The sequence below is a fragment of the Lepisma saccharinum genome, chromosome 3, assembly GCF_977018435.1.
Source record: "Lepisma saccharinum chromosome 3, izLepSacc3.1, whole genome shotgun sequence".
In the NCBI taxonomy this organism is placed as follows: Eukaryota; Metazoa; Arthropoda; class Insecta; order Zygentoma; family Lepismatidae; genus Lepisma; species Lepisma saccharinum.
The window spans coordinates 1495788-1515524 of NC_139231.1; the positions used below are offsets into that span (position 1 = coordinate 1495788).

At 37.8% G+C, this 19737-nt stretch overlaps 1 protein-coding gene across 2 annotated transcripts in view; it reads right to left on the reverse strand.

Annotated features, from left to right (window-relative positions):
* LOC145984896 (dimethylglycine dehydrogenase, mitochondrial-like) overlaps positions 1-19737 on the reverse strand; it is an 84820-nt gene that overhangs the window by 21827 nt on the left and 43256 nt on the right. For both annotated transcript variants that reach the window (XM_083118270.1, XM_083118269.1), the window contains exons 8-13: positions 16002-16250; positions 13780-13975; positions 11236-11435; positions 9133-9274; positions 6761-7042; positions 2691-2853 (exon numbers count right to left, since the gene is read on the reverse strand). In XM_083118270.1, coding sequence (XP_082974396.1) covers positions 2691-2853; positions 6761-7042; positions 9133-9274; positions 11236-11435; positions 13780-13975; positions 16002-16250 — 1232 coding nt within the window. The remainder of the gene's footprint in view (positions 1-2690; positions 2854-6760; positions 7043-9132; positions 9275-11235; positions 11436-13779; positions 13976-16001; positions 16251-19737) is intronic.

Consider the following 19737-nt stretch of genomic DNA (forward strand, 5'->3'; position numbering starts at 1 on the left):
GTGGCACCAGGGGGGGCGTGAAGGGGTGCTTGTGCACCCCCTAATATTCTTCCACACCCCCTTCAGCACCCCCTATTCAAAACCTATGTTATTGTATACAACAGCCAAGCATTGAAAGAGAAGCCGCGTATATTTTCCTGTACTCTGTCGGCAATCTCTATAAAGATCAGAGGCTGTTGTCTTTTCTTTCGTCAGTATTGTTGTTCAGAATTGTTTCTTCTTTTATTTTTCTTCTTTTAAGTAGCCTGTTTGTGTTTTTCGATATTCGCCTACAGCTCAGTGAGTTCTTTCTTTTGGCATCATTGTTAAACGGCTTTTTTATTGTCCGCCTAGTTGTTGTTGCTCTTTTCTCAAAGACACACTGGAACAAAATTTCAGGTACTTTCAAGAAATCTTCGTGCTCGGGAAATTATTTAACACAAGTTGTATCGTGACCTAGTTTACCTGTTAATATGTTCCACGTAGTGAGGTACCATTTCAGACTTTGCCGAGGAGCCCAAAGTTTGCGAAAAAATGTTACAGTTAGTTGATGGGGATAGTGCGGCAGAAGGGGATTTGAACAAAGATGAAGTTGCCGTGCACTTTGCGTTTTGTCCTGGCACTGCAGTATCTAGGTAAGATGGAAGATAGCCAGTGGCACAATCACAGGGGGCATTACCTCCCACCCCCCAACCTTGGTCGGAAATCAATTCTAGGGGGGTCAAGGGTGCAAACATTGAAGTAAGGAAAAAGCAAGGCTAGCAGAATCTAAGAGCAGCAGGACAAAAAGATACGCAAGATGTTATAGTTTTAGTTTTCATGTATTTCTTTATATATATATATATTTCGTAATTTTTTCATACATTCCTAAAAGTTCAGAGCCGTAGCTAGGGGCGGCAAACAATCTACATTAAAACGTTATAAATAAGAGAGAATGTGGCACCCTATTACATTAATAGTGTTTTCAGTTTGCAATAATTTGAATCTATTTTTTTCTTTTACAAGCGAAGTGAGCAATATCATTATTTTCTGTAATGCATTGTAAATTACTAGATAGAGAAGTAAGATCAACTATGTACTTCAGATTGTTACTGGCTGGACCCTGTGACTGAGTGGTTTGGACATCACGCTGCGACGCCAATGGTCCCGGGTTCGAATCCTGCTCGGTATGATATGATGATATGATTTATTTGCATCCAAGGACTACAATTTTGTACAAATAGGTACATCTGTAGTATAGATCTTGGTTGCTTGCAAATGTCCATTCATCAATTTCATCACTCATCCCCATCTTCGCAAATTAGCCAAGAGACACAAAACGCAAAGTAAAATAAACTAAATCAATCAATCAATCAGATTGTTACTGCTAAGCAGTTTGGTCTTAAATGCATAAACAATTGTTTGGATCAAAAGGTGCGTGCACATTTCACAGATTTATATAATATTTGCTGTTGGCTTGTTATGAATCGGATGAATTGATTATGTAATGCTTTTAAATAATGTTATATATATGTATTAAAGAAACTTTTAATACGTACACAATTTAGTGTTAACATGTTGCATATGTATTTTGTTATTTTTTACGTAGCTCCATGTCGCATGTGTATAAAATATGTTTGTTGTACATGAAAGTTATATATGTCATATGTACAAAAATAATTATATTCGTCATGCATTTTCTGTATTTCAAAAATACAGTTTGTATGCTTGTTTTCAATTATTAGCTAATGTGAAATTGAATGTGTTTAAAAAATATATTTCAAATCGTTTGTGCAACACAAATGCTTTGTTACCGACTTCTCCCCTTTTTGCGTGATTTTCGAGAATAATAGAGTCTGCTGCTGCTGCTACTACTACTACTAATAATAATAATAATACTAATGTCATTATATTATTATTATTATTAGCATTATTATTATTGGCACATTTATCCTGGTACTTGCACCCCACGCCAGACAAAAATTCGTGGTTGCGCCTCTGCTAAACATGCATGCATATTTCATGCTTTCTTTATGTTCAGCATCGCAACCCCTAAATTTTATTCTGCATCCCCTCAGCACCCCCAGATGATTAATCCTGGCACCGCCACTGCTCTCCTACACCATATTATCTTTGTGTGTGTGTGTGTGTGTGTGTGTGTGTGTGTGTGTGTGTGTGTGCGTGTGTGTGTGTGTGTGTGTGTGTGTGTGTGTGTGTGTGTGTGTGTGTTTCAACCCAGTTTTCCATTTGTGTTTAAGATATTTATTATTTTGGAAATAGAAGTTACCATTGTGAACTTCATTTATTTACCTTCATTATACGAATCGAAAATTAACATAATTTTAAATTATCACAGTACTTCAATAAGAAAGGGTTTACTTATTAGCATCCAGTATATCTTATCAGAATTTGGAAAGAGTGCATTTTATTTTATTGAAGTTCCTGCATCAGCTTCTTTTATACACAAATCGAAAGGCTATTTTGAAGTTCTTATTCTTTTTCTGTATTTATTTTTGTTCATTCACTTGTAAAATTGTAAATAACCATACAGTTTTGGAAGACATATTACGTATAATTGCAAATATGAACTGCAGTTCAAAAACTAGTTTCCTGTTATAGGAACTTGTTCTTTTTGGAAAACAAATGCATATATGTTTCATCTAGGAAGGATGAAAAATTATGCACAACATTCTAGACTCTGTTTATAATAAAATAAGTTATTGTATACATACATCTTTGGCACTAAGGAATGGAAAATTCTGTATGTCAGCATCTATTAGCTTTTGCATCAGATCTCCTGCTTTTGGTCCAGCTATGCTGAGGCATCCCATGCTGTCAGACTTATTTTCAAAAGTCACATTGTAATTTCCGAGACGAGCTTTCTCTTGCAACCACCTGAAATTTGAATAAATTTTAATGATAATTTGCCCTGTCACTAAGAAGAAAGTTGCATACATTAAAGCTTTTCATTAGACACTACTATAGAGTTTGTATTCACTAAAGTAAGAAAATGTATTCAGAAATATTTAACTTTATGCCACACGCAGGAGATGTGCTATCTTGAATTTTAAGCAAAAATTGCAGGCTCAGTCTGGACTGAGGTGTGCTGTGCCATCGGCAGGGTTTGGAAAGTTAATTTCTAAAAGTAAATGAGTTACAGTTACTTGCTTCAAAAAGTAACTGAGTTACAGTTACTAATTTTAAAAAAGTAATTCAGTTACAGTTGGTCATTTTAAAAACTTAGTTTCAGTTACTGATACTTGAAAAGTAATTGTAAGTTACTTTAACAATTATCTTATACTGGAAATTTTCTTGCGAACAAGTAACACACCATCGATGATCATTAATTGTAAAAAAAATAAATTCAGGGTGTCCATAGATTATTCAATTTTTACAATATTACAATATCTTTAATATAAATATATATATAAATATATGGAGTGACCTATAGATGCAAACTGGGATCGCAGGTCACCAAGGCATGTAGCCCAAAGGTACAGCGAGTTAGGAACAGAATGGTGCTCTCAGTCTTGCCGGCAGGAGGAAGTATGAAGAAAATTGGGTGAACACTCTCTCATACTGCTTACCTGGCCCAAACTGACGCTGGCTGACTGGTTCGTCAATGGTCTACTTGGCTTGATGTTGAACGTGAGTCTAAACGACACTCTATGTGTGTTGTAATGTGGCTGGAATAAGACTGTCCGTTTCCCCAAAGACTGGGTCTTTTATTCACAATTAAAAACTACACTTATGTACTTATGTACTTATTAGCAGTTTTTGCCTCCTTCGTTACTACCGGGTTGCACTCCTCTATCAGGAAGACAGAGAGAGGGATGTATTTCATGATTTTCAAGGTTAACCCATTTTCCCTCATCATTCTCCCCAGTAAGGCAACATTCATTTGTTGATGGTTGCGTCCTATGGCAGGTGTCTTTATTACATATATATAAAAAATGTTTACAAGTTGTAAAAGTGAGTGCGATTTACAGAACACACTGTATTTGGAAATCTCTTCTTAACAGGCATTGTCTACAGACGTACTGAATGTGTTGATATCAGACGGTTGAAACTCCATCCCAGATAGCATGTAAGTTAACTGCAAGTTAAATCGACATTCGATTTAACTTGCAGTCAACTTACATGCTATCTGGGATACTCCGGCCAAGGTCGTTGCTGATGTGGTGTCCTCCAGCGTGGGAATCGTGCATGCCTCAGCTTTACAGCCAAGCGCTAACCTCGGAGTATCGGGTGAGACAGCAGCTTCATATCGTAGTGTCTCTAGATCTTCGTGTAATCTCGTTGGTTGCCTGGAGTGGGTTTTTCTTTCTCATTCAGGGGCGTGTGGTCATCCTGTAGTTTGGGCTCCTTTGCATTTGTCCTTGTCTGGGATGGTTTGTGTGGCTGCATTGGGAGGTGGCCCTGGTACGGGTTGTCCTGGTATAGCCTCTAAGGGGGTGACTGGTTAGGGGTTGTCCTGCTGTAGGCTCTCTGGTTTGGCTCTGGTTAGGGGTTGTCCTGATAGCTTCCCTGGGGTGGCCCTGTTATGGGGTATATGACCCTTTGATTAGTGTGGAAATTTCCTTTTTGATTTGGGCATAACTTAGCCCATTGAAATCTTCGCACATTTTTATGTCATTGAATAGTGTAAGCACTATGTCTGCGAGGAACAACGGAAGCATTTCTTTCTTCCGTGGTTCATCTCAGTTCATAGCTTTTTCTGTACTTTCAAATTTAGGAAAGAAAGTTTCCACTTCTTCTGGGCTTTTTCCCATAAAGGGTGAAGGGTAGATGGCTTGTGGGATGATCAGGGGATGAGTCTGGTTGTGTGGTTGTGGGGTACTTGTGAAGGGGGTGATGGGTTTTAATTTTCACCGGGGTGTTTGTAATCCGTTCAGGAATCTTGAGTATTCAGTGGCGGTGGTTCTGGAGCATGTGAAGGGGTTGTGGATGGGCTGCAAGGGAGGCATCAGGGTTGTCGGTGTTTGGGGAGCAATAGCTATTGCCAGTGATAAGATTTGATCGAGGGATTAATTTAAGTCTGCATGGAGGGACTCGTTCATCTGGTGGGAAGTGAGTGTTAGTGTTGTGTTGAGATAAACAATGATGTGATTGGTTAGGGTTTCATTCTTAGGGGAGGTTAGTAGTGGGGAGCATTAGTGACTGGGGATAGCATACATTAAATGTTACAGAGACGTGGAAGTTGAGGGAGGTAGAGCTTTTATAGCAATAAGTGTAAGAGTAGTAATTAGGGATGGAAAAAAATTAGTTATGGAACGCCTATATCTTCAACAGGGGTGGAGTGGGAGGTTCTCAAGTCAAAGGTAATGAGATTAATTGAAGTTGCCATGCATCTGCACCATGTTGCGTGACCTATAGATGTGAACTGGGATCGCAGGTCACCAAGGAATGTAGCCCAAAGGTACAGTGATTTAAGAGAATGGCAACATCAGTCTTGCCGGCAGGAGGAAGTATGAGGTACTGCTAACCTGGACCAACCTGCCGCTGGCTACTGGTTCGTCAATGGTCTCCTTGGCTGGTTGTTGAATGTGAGTCCGAACGACACCCCACGTGCCTGGTAATGTGGCTGGAATAAGACTGCCCGTTTCCCCAAACACTGGGTCTTTAATTCACAATTACAAACGACACTTATGTGTCATTCTTGCAGTTTTTGCCTCCTTCGTTACTACCGGGTTGCACTCCTCTATCAGGAAGACGAACCTGATAGTGTCAAAGGAATTTCCTTGTTTAGCCAGCAGCATGCATGATGTTGTTTGTTTGAATGGGTCAGCGTACTGTACAGAGAGAGCAATGTATTTCATGATTTTCGAGGTTCGCCCATTTTCCCTCAACAATATATATATATACAAATGCACTAAACACATTGAGGGAGTTAAGGGGGTGGGATAAATCTTGATGATGATGAAAATCCAGTCAAACATCTTCAATCTTCCTTTAATTCTGTTGATCCTTTATAAAATATTCCACATTCCATAGACATATTTTAAATATTCTGGCAGGAATTATTCAATGGCCATTGGTTCTTATACTGCTTGCAAGAGAACAATTTTTCTTTTATGAATGAGTACGTAGTAAATAGGCTCCTTGACTCGAGCTCACTACATAACAGTTAGCAACAAAGTGGATTCCTCTCTGAGAAACTTCTAATTACTACATAGTAATACCAATAAACTTTCTAAGTGGAGACTCAACACTATTCCCTTTAGTTTTCATTGCACTTGTTCCAAATAGTTCCCTCAATTTGTACTCACGAGCCCAAAGAACTTAGTTCACCATCACATAGATTTTACTCATATCAATGTCTGTGCCAGACTGCCAAATGAACAACAAAACATTAACGGTCACAAGCAAAAAAACGTGAGGAGCTCTAACCATCTTTTCCAAAGACACGCAGCCAATATGATTGAAGTTTGAAGAAGGGTGAGTTGACTTTTCAGGGGTGCATATCCAGGATCGGTTACATGATCAAATATCATAAATTTGATATTGGTACGTTATATGTACAGGCAAATTTTTCATATTAATTCACTGGTTGATTTCTTTACTTTGCTTTTCTGCCACTTTTGGCTAATCAGAAAGATGACAACGAGTGATGATGTTGATGAGGGACACTCGCAAAGAACACCTGTGCCCAGCCCAGGATTCGAACCCAGGAACTCTGCCATTGTAGCATGCTCTGCTAACCACTCCACCACACAGGTTGGATTTTTTTCATATTAGCCATCAACTGTTATTTGTAACTTGTGAGAGTTTGAGAGGAAAAAGTAAAAGTAATGGAACTCACCTGAGATCATGGAGTTCGCTACCACTCCCTGTAAGAATGAGAAACCTTTTGTTCTCAAGAGCTGTCACCGTGAACTCTGCATATACCTTCCCAGCCTTTGTCAAGCAATGAGTTATACAAGTTTTTCCAGTCTTTGGTGGAGAATTTGATGTTACGTTTTCTAGAAACTTCCAGGAATCTGGACCTCGCAGTTCGATTTTCCCAAATGGAGACAGATCAATTATTCCAACTTTATTCATTACTATGTCACATCCATTCATCACAGCTTTATGCCAATTTGCTCTGGAAAATTGCAATAATAACAAACATATTATTACTATCGCAAAATGGAACACATAAACACAATCAAAATTTGTTCTACGAGGGTCACTATTTATATTTTGAGCCTAACAATGAAAAAACAGGAATTTGGCATTGAAAACTGCTTTATTGTTTTTCGAAGTATTCTCCTTTGTGGTCAATACACTTTTGCATTCGTTCGAACCATTTGTCAAAGCAGTTTTTCCAATCTTCTTGAGACACCTCCATAATATGGTTTTTGAACGCATCAACGGCATCTTCCGCCGACGAAAATCGTTGTCCACGCAATTTATTCTTGACATTCGGGAACAAGAAGAAGTCATTGGGTGCCAAATCAGGACTGTACGGCGGATGACCCATCAATTCGATTTTTTGACTGTTCATAAAGTCGGTTGTTAGACGAGATGTGTGCCAGCTGGCATTGTCTTGAAGAATGATCCGACGGCGTTTGTTTGTTTTCCGTATTTGACCGAAGACCTCTGGCAAACAAATTGTTGTGTACCATTCAGAGTTGACCATTCTACGTTCCTCTAAAGGCACAGTTGCCACATGACCAGTTTTCCCGAAAAAACAGGCGACCATTTGTTTCGATGTGCTTCGAGCGCGAACAACTTTTGTTGGATTCGGTTCATCTTGAAACACCCATACAGTCGACTGCTGTTTACGTTCCGGCTCATATGCATATATCCATGATTCGTCACCTGTTACAATCTTATATATGTCTTTTGAAGCACCACGATTGTATTTATTGAGCATTTGTTTGCACCAATTGACGCAAGTGTCTTTTTGAGTTTTTGTCAAATTGTGTGGGATCCAACAAGAACATACCTTTCTCACAGCTAAATGATCATGTAATATTTTATATATGCTGGTGGAACTAATGCCTATGGTTGCCTCAATCTCACAGTATGTCACATGACGATCTTGCAGTATTAGGTTTTGCACAGCATCAATGTTTTCTTGAACAACAACTGATTTTGGACGACCTTCGCGAATCTCGTCGGTGAGCGAATGGCGGCCACAATTAAATTCATTATACCAGCGTTTCACAGTGGCAAAGGATGGGACTTCATCGCCAAATGTGGAAGTAAGTTGATCGATGCACTCTTGTCTTGATAATCCATGTCGAAAATCGTAAAAAATCATCTCACGAAAATGTTCACGTATAATTCCATTTTATTGTTGTCGCGCAATCTCCAAGGCAACATAAACAACACAAATGAAGCTATTGACAAAACATTTGAAGTACGTTATGGTCAATAATGCCAGACGATTCCGTGCAAACGTCAAATCGCGCCTAACTTCAATCAGTGTTGCCAAGGCTCAAAATATAAATAGTGACCCTCGTACTGGACAAAGAAAAGTAATTGCATTAAAAACATATAAGAATATATTAAGGGTAAATGACTCAGAACTAGACGTAAATAGTTTTCATCTGCACATTGCAACATGCCATAGAGGCTCATAGGGGAATGTGGTTGTAGGGTCCCCACATTCACGACCTTGGCCATTGTGCAGGTGGTGTGATCAGTACTATGCTCTGGGTGCTGCTACTTGTTTTCCCCAGTGTTGCCTGCAGGTACTAATTTTATTAGAAACTGGGTAAACCTCACAGCTGTCCCATGCAGGATCATAGTCTGAAAAATTCCCACTTGATCTCACCTACCCAGGGAATTACACCTGGGTCTCCTGCATGCCAGTCAGACATACTACTGACTGTATCTCTGTGGCTCCTAGATATACATAGCATGTGATTATGTTCATTCAACATAACCGCCATATCGATTTATTAGTAAAACATGAAGAAATTGACTTTCAATTTCGTTCACAGTTACTATTAATTGATAAAGTAACTGTTATTTGTAACTGTGTTATAAGTAATTTATTACTTCCAAATATTTTGTTAATTTCTGGAAAGGTGTTTGCAGAAATGGGGGCTGAAATACAAGGAATGCCATCAAAATTCAACCTTTATTTGAAAACAATATTTCTTTTTCAGCATGAGACTTAATGTAGCAAAAAATATGATAGTATGCATTATGCTTCCTTTGCTTTATCTTGCATAAACAAACCTGTAAAAACTTGGTTCATAAGGAATCTCTTCTCCAGGACTGGAAAAATAAGAAGGCTGCTCCCAACCTGTATGGAAGTCCATATGAGCTCCTCTTGCTTTCATCATTTCATAAGCTCCACTCACTCGGCTAGTTGGTCGTCCTGTAGCAATAAGAATACATATACATCTTAAAACAAACAGAAACCAAGTAATTATATTTGCTATTTTTTTATATACATTTTTTTATATTAATAAAAATTATATTTTGAGTTTGAGAACATTTAGGACTTAACGTTTTTGCTATTTGCAGGCCTCCAAAAAGAGTTTCATTGCTTTCCTCACATCCAAGTTTATCCAAAAACCAACAGTTTATTGAATTTGTTTGTTGGAAACTCAAGATGATAAATATCGTGCAAATTATTTTGTAGTTGTCAACACTGGTGCTGTAATTTGAGATGAATGAGGTGGACAACAGCCAGCTGTTCTGCAAATTCCAGCTCTGTCCAATGTCAGGGAAGTTAGTCTTAACCCCTGAACGTCAACATTATTGACAGGTTTTGCACATTGTGAAACTTAAAGTAATACTTTAAAGTTTGTATACATGCAATTTGGAACAGTTGCAATGATTTATTTAAATAATTCTGTGTTTTTAATGAAGCAAATGTTCATCTTAGAGATTGTGTTAACACTTATATGCTTTCTGTTATTAGTGTCTGGTTTCGGCTTGGCTCTGCTATTGTTGAGAAGCTCAAAAGCTCCGAATCGCATTTCATCCTTCGCCACATGCTGCTTTGGGAGCATTGGTTTCCAGCATAGTGTGGCCACAAGCAGAGGGTGTGGAGCTTGCCAATGGGCTGCTGATGGAGTTGGCAGCCACAAAATTTCGTGAAATCGAGTGTGATAGAAATATAAAGTACTACATTAAATAATATTTTAATACTGCAGGCAGTGCTTGCATTTGTTTGTATTATATCGTTGCAACTGGCTACACTGTTTACTTTCATGTCTTTGCCTTCCTTTGTCCATTATTTGCATTGAGTTTCTATTATCATTATTTCAGTTTTCAGATGTAACACTGATTCCTTTGTGTTTTCATTTGGCCTTATTTTCCAAATTAGTAGTTTTCCTTCTGGCAATATAATCTTTGTAACAGGGTCAACAAGCCACAAGCTGTTTTCCAGTTCTCAACAAGGCCACAAGCAGGATTTTTTTTCAGAGGGTGTTGGGGGGGGGGGGGGCAGAATAAGATTTCATATGTTTCCTTTTGTTATGGAAACTTTATATTTTAGGTTTTATTAGTATTATTGTTATTATTATTGTTCTTTTAAAAATTACAAAATTGAAGTTGACTTGAAAATACTTGGCGTCATCTATGATTTTGTTGAACAGTTATTTTCCATTTTGTATTTTTATGTATTCTTTAACTGTTAATTCTTGGTAGTGTCTGAAATTTCTTGCAGTTTATATTCCGAAAGTGCCAAAATAATCACTTGGGGGGGGGGGGGAATTTGAAGATCAAATTTCAAGGTGTGTTTTGAGTTTATTTTTAAGTCCACTTTATGCAAAAAAAGGGTAATCTTGACTGGACCTACAGTTTAAAGTGGGATGCGAACCATGTGCCTCCATTGAGTGCATGGTAATTTCCTTCAAATAGAGTTGCATTTATTGTTGACAAGAATTAATTGAGGTGACTGCAGCTAAACATAATAAGTATATTGCAAAATCATGAAGCAGTTTTAGCCAAGAGATAACTGTATTTTGACACATACCTAAAATGAACGTGTTCTTTAACAGTAACACTTAGAGTATTTTAGAAATAAAGCTATTATTTTGCATCACTATAACCCTAAATACATAACAGAGTTATGGTTTTCTTGGAGGAAGGTGAAAAATTGAAGAACCAAGTGAGAAAGATGAGGAGGTAGGGTGAAAAATAAATGGACACGAAAAATCCATCTTGTCCAGGTGAAACTTTTATCTTGAGCCGCCCCTGTGGTCATATCCTTATTTTTTCTTACTGTGCCATAAAAATCAAGAAAGAATTTAGGGAACTTCCCAAAATTTACCTCCTTAGGAATAGAAATTGATATCGTTTCTTAAATCTTATTTCAAAAAGACTGACCTGCAAATCTCTCCTCAAAAGGATGAGTAATTGCTCGATTCAAACCATAGGATTCCCTTGCTTTTCCAAAGGTAAAATCTAGTGTAGTCCAGTCGCTGAATCTCAAGGGATCGGCTTCAATCAGTTCACCAGGAGGTTCGCCACGCACGATCCAATCTGCAAGGTACTTCCCCATCCCTCCTGCATGGATTATGCCATACCTGGAATTCATAAACTCGTTAACAATAGGGATGTGATCAATTAATACGTTAACCTTGACCTCTAAAGGCTGTTGAAGCTTGGAGTTTAGTTCATTGTGGGTATATTTTAGTGGTAAAATTGCCATTAACCTTTAAAAGCCATCTGGTTCCATATTTCAGAATAACAGAACACACCCAGCCTTATATAAAATATGTGATTTGTAAGAGATAAGCGTCTACTATTAGTGCATGGAGTGCTAATGCCACATTAATGCAAGTCACGTGTTAACCAAGATGACATGTCCGATATCACAGCATGTCAATGCATACTACATGTGATTCATGGATGGCATTAATCTAATCTAGGGGTGTAAGGGGTGACCTTCCACATAGTACACCCAACTGTCAACCTCACTTCCACATAGTACACTCTGGACTGCATTTTGCAGACAAACGAGACTCTGGCAACTGGCGCTATGGCCTGTATAATTCTGTGTGTTGTCCTGTTGTTGTTGTTTTTTTGTCTTTATGTGTGCCCCTTTACAGCCTCAGCTTTTAACGAAAGTCAGAATATTTTAAGATTTTAGTTATGCAACGTTAGAGTTGTTATTTGTAACGGTAAGGAGCTGGACCCCGTATAATGTGATGGGTGCAAAATAGCCTAAGTGCTGATGCACCCAAAATTTTTAAATCAAATTCATAATTCATATCTAATCTAATGTGATGGCGGACAAATCTATGAGTGCAAATGTGAAACAGGGTATTATAGTGGACTCTTTTGATAGTGAAATTCACAAGAGATTTCCAACATATTACAGTAATAGGGCTCTTAGCCACAGTAAAACATTTGAATCGTTCAAATTTTAAAGACAACTTTACATCAGTGCAAGGTGATCCAGCTGAAGAGGTTTGGAGCCCACTGCAGAAATTTCCAGGAATATTCAGCAAATGGAATCCTGATCCTTGAAAATCGATGGATAACATGTCATTAACTTGCAGAAGAGATTCATTTTTCTTTGTAAAGTTTGAATATAATCACAAATTCGGTGTGGTTTGATCACTAAGATATTCTGATGCTGCAAGACAATGCTTGCCTGCATACTGCCCACCATACGATTTCACACTCCAGGAACTTAGCTTGGATTTAATGCCACCCACCTCTTAGTCTTTATCTCAGTCAAAGCAATTTTCCCTTGTTGGACCCTTAAATAAGTTCTTCAGAGGCCAGCATTTCAGCAGTGACCAAGAGGCGAACTTGATTCCAGCATACTGAGGAATCTTTCTATGCAGCTGGTATCCAAACACTAGGAAATGCTGGGATAAGTGCATCGAGAAATAAAAGTGGTTTCTATATTGTCGAACTGTGTCCAGTTATTCTGAAAAATCAAAAGTCCCAGTTTGACTTAAAATCAGAATTCTATTTGCTATTGGTTTACACAAGTACAGAACAATTGTAAATTAATGAACTCAAAATGAATCTCCTTGGTGCAGTGGTAGCGTCGTTGCCTTGTAATCAAGGGGTCCCTGGTTTGATACCTGGTGGAGAGACAGAGTGGTTCGTTCAGATTCCATTTTAAACTGTAGATGCAGTCCCTATTAGCCTTACTGTGCATAAAGTGGACTTAAAACACCAACAAATCAATCAAAAATCAAAATGGGTCTTCTTCACCACCACCACCATAAAACAGAGAAACATATATGTTTCATTTTTTTCTTGCTTAAATGAATTACCAAAAAGTCAACATGCAATGCCAATAACATTAATCCAGAACAAGGCTGCTCAAACTAAGGACTGTGGGATACACCCAACCTACCAATGGTCTTTATGTGGCCTGGCTTAGTACTGATAAGTGGTATAGGTGTAGTATGTCTCCACATTGGAAGAAGTAGAAAGACAATAAGTGTATTATGTCTCCACATTTGAATAGGTAGGAAGTTCTTCATTTTTTTATTTATTTTTTTTATTTTACATTCACTTAGGTTAGGTTAAGTTAGGTTAAGTTAGGAGTGTTCATTTAACACTGCAAATCAGAAAACTGACTCAATCAGGACGTTTAGAAGAATGATAAAATATCTAAGCTAACCTAACCTAACCTAACCTAACCCACGTGAAAGTAAAATAAAGAAAACATATGAAAGATCAGTCTCCTTCTGATTTTCGTATGTCAAGAATGTGGATACATACTGCCGTGATTAAATGTGGAGACATACTACACCTATACCCTGATAAGTTCCATCATTTTATTTTAAGGCAATATCTTTAGTGTGAGCAAAATATAATGTGGCCCAAAACAAATAACTGAAGTAGAAAATTGGCTCAGAATATGAAATGTTTGGTCATCCCTGATCTAGAATATATACTTACGAAAAGCCAACAGCTAACCACATATTTGGTAGTAATGTAGGCCCAATGAGTGGAAGAGAATCCGGAGAGTATGTTATAGGACCTGATACAACTGTCTGTATTCTTGCACTGGCTAAACAGGGAATCGCCTCCATTGCAACGTTCAAATTTGGAGTTATTCGATCTACATCGGGTTGGAAAAGTTCCTTGCCGAAACCTTTGGAGACAAAAAGGTGTTCAGATTAGAATTTGGATTGCTTATAAACCTATGGACACATACGTTACAGTATTTACCAAGGACAAAGGAATACATAATAGAAACACATTACACATGTGCAAAACAGTTCGTTTAGTTACAGATTCTGCCAGAAGTGGAGTGGAAATATAAGTTTCCAGGTACCTCAGTTATCGTACGTATGATGTGATACATGATATCACTTTTACTGAATTTGATTGTATCACGTCCATGACTATATGCAAACTATGTACTATCTTGTAATTTAGATGAGCTTTCTCATTTATATGAGTGGCCGCGGTGGCTCAGTCGGTAACGCGTCTGACTACCATGCTAATGGTCCCGGGTTCGATCCCCGGCCGGTTCAAATCCAGGAACTTTTCTAACGATGAAAGCGGCCCCGGCACCCACCCAGCGTCGAATAACATGGGTACCTGGGGGAAACCCTTTGGGGTAAAGGCGGTCAGGGGCGTGATGCTGATCACATCACCCCCACTCACGACTGGATCAAGAAAGTGTGGGGCGTTACCCCCACACCCCCTATACGCCTTCATGGGATGGTGCTATGCACAGGGGAGCACTTTACTTTACTTTTTTCTCATTTATATGGCACTTCAGTATAAGATAGCTGTATATTAATAATATACTAAATTCCTTGGTGCATTCATTGCCTTTGAGGGCCAAGACCTGCAAAATGCCTTTTTCTTGGGTGAGGTGTGGTCAACACCTGACCAATGCAAAGTTCCAGTTTCTCCTACCTGCTGCTTATTGCTTGTTAGAACAGGTTTCCCTGCTACACAGCCCATTACAACTTGTATCTTTACCTGGGTTCTTTCTCTTCAAGGTGCTTTGCGCTTATAAGGCAACTAGGCATACAACAAGAAAAGGAAGGTCTGCAAAATTTGCTGGAAGGAAACAGCCTTCAGACAGTGTGTTGCTTTGGGTGATTCTTCATCACGTGGACAGTTGCAGCCAATGTTGCCTACTTCTGTAGCTCCTAAATCACAAAGTGCTAGGAGGAGCTATATCCTCAAAGGAGAAAACAATTATTTTGCCATTTTAGTGCCAGGAAATGCACACCATATTTACCGAAACTAGTATTTATGTATTCAATAGGGTTAATAATAGCAGCTTCATGACTCATTTGATGTTTCCCTGGAGGGAGCAAAATTATCATGACATTTGACTAAACCAAACAAGGCAAAAAAAAAAAAAAAAGGATGTTCAAAGAAGGCAAAATAAAAAGGATATTTTAGAAAATTTGAGATGCATTAGATATGTTTGTATTTTTATAATATCACTTTTCTATATCTTTAGGCTGCGTGACTTGGATGTGACGTGGAGGTGATAAGATTGCAAGTCCTCGCTCTTGGTCTTCAAGGTGACACAGAGAGATAAATATCACGAAATGGATTTTGAGGATATGTTTACGACATATTCGTGTGGAGAAATACTACAGAAACCTATTTCAAAGTGTGTGTGTGTGTGTGAAGTAGCACACTAGCACCATTTTTTAATCTCATCGGTGATGTGGTTTATGGAGCTTTGAGTTCATTTGAGTTCATTCATTAATATGGTATGCCATTCATATTAATAAATGAAAGTAAACAATATACAACAAAAAATGCAAGATAATCATTATTAATCTGAAAAAGGGAGATGTTAATATTCACAAAATAAATGAATATTTATAATAAAGCACATACACACAACAAAATGAATAGCATTAATTGTTTACTTTCTTAAATTCAGAATTCATTCACCCAAACAGTTTAAAGGAAGAAGGAAATGGTTAAATTTATATGTAAGAAACAACTTTTGATTGTAGAAATTAAGATTCTTCCATTTCTTATGAATTCAATTGATTGATTATTTTTAAAAAACTATATCCTTTATTATGTATGTATTAAATAAGTAAGATAAAAATTGGAGCAATTATGAATTATTATGAATTGTGAAATAATAAATTTTGATGAATATAGGTGTTTTTCAATCAAATTTCTGATACCTGGAGGAACTCTATCCAGTGCCCAATCTTCACATAATTTCATGGTTTCCGGTGACTCATAAGGTCCTACCACTAAACCTTTCTTTTCCTGGCGCACATAAAGTGAACCTTCCAAGTGTCTCAGAACAGGAATCTCCTTCTTCAGTGCTTCAAGTTCAGGTATGCTTTGTGTGACAACATACTGATGATGCACAGGAACTAGAGGTAGATCAAGACCTGCTAATTTACCAACTTCACGTGCCCAAAAGCCTAAATGAAGACAAGTAATGGTTAGAATATATGTAACCTATACCTTAACAATCGTTAGGTGGGAAAGTACCATATGCCAAACCTCATTTACTTGCCCAATAAAGGTGTTATTATTAACATGATACTTAACTAAGTAGCTGAAGTCAAGTTTGGCATGTACTTACCCATACAGTACACAATTATCCAGAAGATGTCTTACAGATATCTTCTGGTTCTGGACATTCATGTCGAAGTTCTGGATATCCATAGGATATCCAGGAATGTCCAGTAAACTGACGAGATCAACAAATGATAGCCATTTCACAATTAACAAATGGCCAACAGGAAGTACAGCCATCTTTATTTCCTGTCAGCCAGGCAGCCATATTGAATGAGACAGTTAAATTTCTATGCTGATACTTAAAACATGAGTGTCTCCCTAGAAGATTTGTTTTAAGAGTAGACATGTTCAAAGCACTTCCATAATGAAAACAATTGTGTTGAAAATTTCTTTGCATCACTTGCAAGTGAGTTTTATCTGGTTCTCACAAACTTCATACCTACTTCAATATAACTTAGGAATTATTTACCCTTTCTTAATTGACTGTAAATTGTCTGCAAAATTTATTCAATCTGTATTCTGATTTATATCAAAAGCTATAGTTGTAACTACATCTCTGTAGCATTTACGAGGGTCGTACAATTCAAACTGGGACTTTTGATTTTTCATAACAACAGGAAACACCCAAACATATATAAAATACATTACTTATAATAGACAAGAGTCTACTGTTACTGCATGGATCGCTAATGATACAGGTAAAGTGAGTCAATTGTTAAACAAGTTGACAGACAAACTTGTTTATGTGGAACACTGTGTTGTGATGAAATTTCTTGTAAATGAAGTTGTAAAATCAAGTTAAATTCACAGAATATTTCAAGCATAGAATGGTGATGGGACTCTTAGTCACAGTAAAACATTCGAATGGTTTAAAGACAACTCTAATCAGTGCAAAACGATCTCAGCTGAAGTGCCTCAGAGCCCACTGCAGTGGTTGCCATGAACATTCAGCCAGTGGAAAGTCTGAACCCTCAAAATTGGCAGATTACATGTCACCAACTTGCAGAATCTTTACGTCGGAGCTTTGAACTCAATCACAAAAATTGCCTGGTTTGATATCTAAATGCATTCTGTTTCTGCAAAGCAATACATGCCTGCATATTGCTCACCACACGATTTTCACAGTTGAGAATGAATTTACTGTCACAACCCCCTTACAATTCTGATCTTGCTCTAAGTGATTTTCATCTCTTGGCTCCTTAAGGGAGTTCCTCGGAGAACAGCATTTCATCAGTGATGAAGAGGTGAAGCAACCAGTCCAATCATGGCTCTGGCTTGTATCCAAGCACTAGTGGAAATACTGGAATAAGTGCACTAGTGTAGAGGAGAAATAAAAGTCATGCCCCTCGTACTTGAAATATGAAGGGATGGGTGGGTGTTTTGTAGCTCCCACTACCCCTCTTTCAAAGGCAGTGTATAGCACTGGCTTGGAATAGCTTTCTGAATGAGTCCTTCACATGGTACATTGAAGTGATTAGAAATATTTCAATTTAGGTGTGACAAGATTCGTGCCTTTTATTCCCTCTTCATTATCTCAATTATTAACTAGGTCATGATTCTTCAGATTGGATTAGTTTATAATAAATTTGTTATTTTCACTATATATGCAAATCAGGGCAGACTAGGAGAGCCAATAAGAGGGTGGAATTTCATTAGTAGTACACTTCACAAATCCTTCCTCTAAATAAAAATAGTCATGTGGACATAGAGAAGACTTCTTTCCAGTGCCGTAGCAAGGGGTGGGTGAAGTGGGCGACCACCCAGGACCTCACGCATGAAGGAGCCTCGCATCCCATAGGATTGATATGAAAAATGTATTAAATAAAAGTGAGAAAAATAGATGGAAAAGGATAATTTTTTTGTGGGTAATAAAATTATAACATTCTGTTCTTATCTGGCTATAAATTCTAGTTTAATGTAATAATTTGAATGAATATGTCAAATCAGATGCATAACATACAGATGATGTTTCTCATGTGAAACATTTATGTAAAAATTCACAATAACTTGCTTAGACATTTTTATCCATTTATTCTTTTCTTGAATAAAAAGCGCTTTGTCTTATATTTTCTTCTTTCTCTTGACCTTGCACTCCCATTTTTAATATGTTAACAATAAAGCACCTTCAACTGACACGCGGCAAGGTGTGAGGAGGCATTTAAATGCTTGTGTTGTTTTCAACTCAAGGAGGAATGGATAATATTGTATTAGCAGTTCTTCCTTTCATCCTACAGCTTCACATGCAGTGATTGCCCTCTGTTTCAAGTACAAAGATGACTTATCCTCCAAATTTCCTGATCACGTTCTAAGTTTCAGGAATGCACTCAAATCTGAAATTACCTCAATAAGTGCTTTGGGATATTTTTTCATTATTAGCTTCCAGTGTTCTCTTTAACCTGTACGGCCTTCTGTTTGTTTCTTACTCTTTCAGTAACAGTGGTAGTGTCATCACCTTGTAATCAAGGTATCCTGGCTTCAATACCCGGTGGAGGCACATAATGGTTGGGATTCCACTTTAAACTGTAGGTCCAGTCTCGATTAGCCTTACTGTGCATAAAGTGGACTTAAGACACCATATTAATCAATCAATCTTTCAGTAACAGTCACGACAGAAGAACTATCTTTTTCGAAATTGAAACTTATGAAGAACTCCTGGAAGCTAGTGCAGAGTAGTATGATTCAGGGCAAATTTAGCTGACTCAGTAATCTCACTGTTAAACGTGAAAGATCTATTGATGTTGTGAATTAATAGTATCATTCGTAGCCTAGAAGTCAGCTTTCTGTTAAGAAGGGTGGGGGAGGGGATAAGTAAGCATTTTTATTTTCTTCTATTGAATACACAAATGTCAAAGATAGACAAAGTTGTAACCTATGAAAATTCACAGGTAGAGGTTCGATTTGTATCATTATGTAATTATTAATGTAAGTGTAGCCACAACCAGCCATTCAAAGTAATTACTTAAATTTCTTGGAAGAATCTGACTCTACATGGGCGTCCCAAATTTGTTTCTTGTGGGTGCGTACTTGACGATTTTGTTACGCCACTGTGTCAAATATTTAATACTACTGCCCTGGGGGATAAAGGTAGCCAGAGCTTAGTGCTGATCACATCACCTCCAAAATGGCTGAGATCGAGAATATGTGGGGCCCTATCCCCACATCCCTTAAATGTGCCTTCATGGCACGGTGTTATATGCACGAAGAACTTTACCTTCCGTTTACAAGAAGTATTCAGACGTATACAACATAATGAGATTCACTGTCCTGAAATTCAAAATTAACTGTTACAATTAATGTGCAACAAAGTCAAAATGAATATATTTAAAAAGAAAATCAAATTAGCTGTTCTATTGGTGAGCCCAACTTAAGAGTTCAGTATGGGGTTTA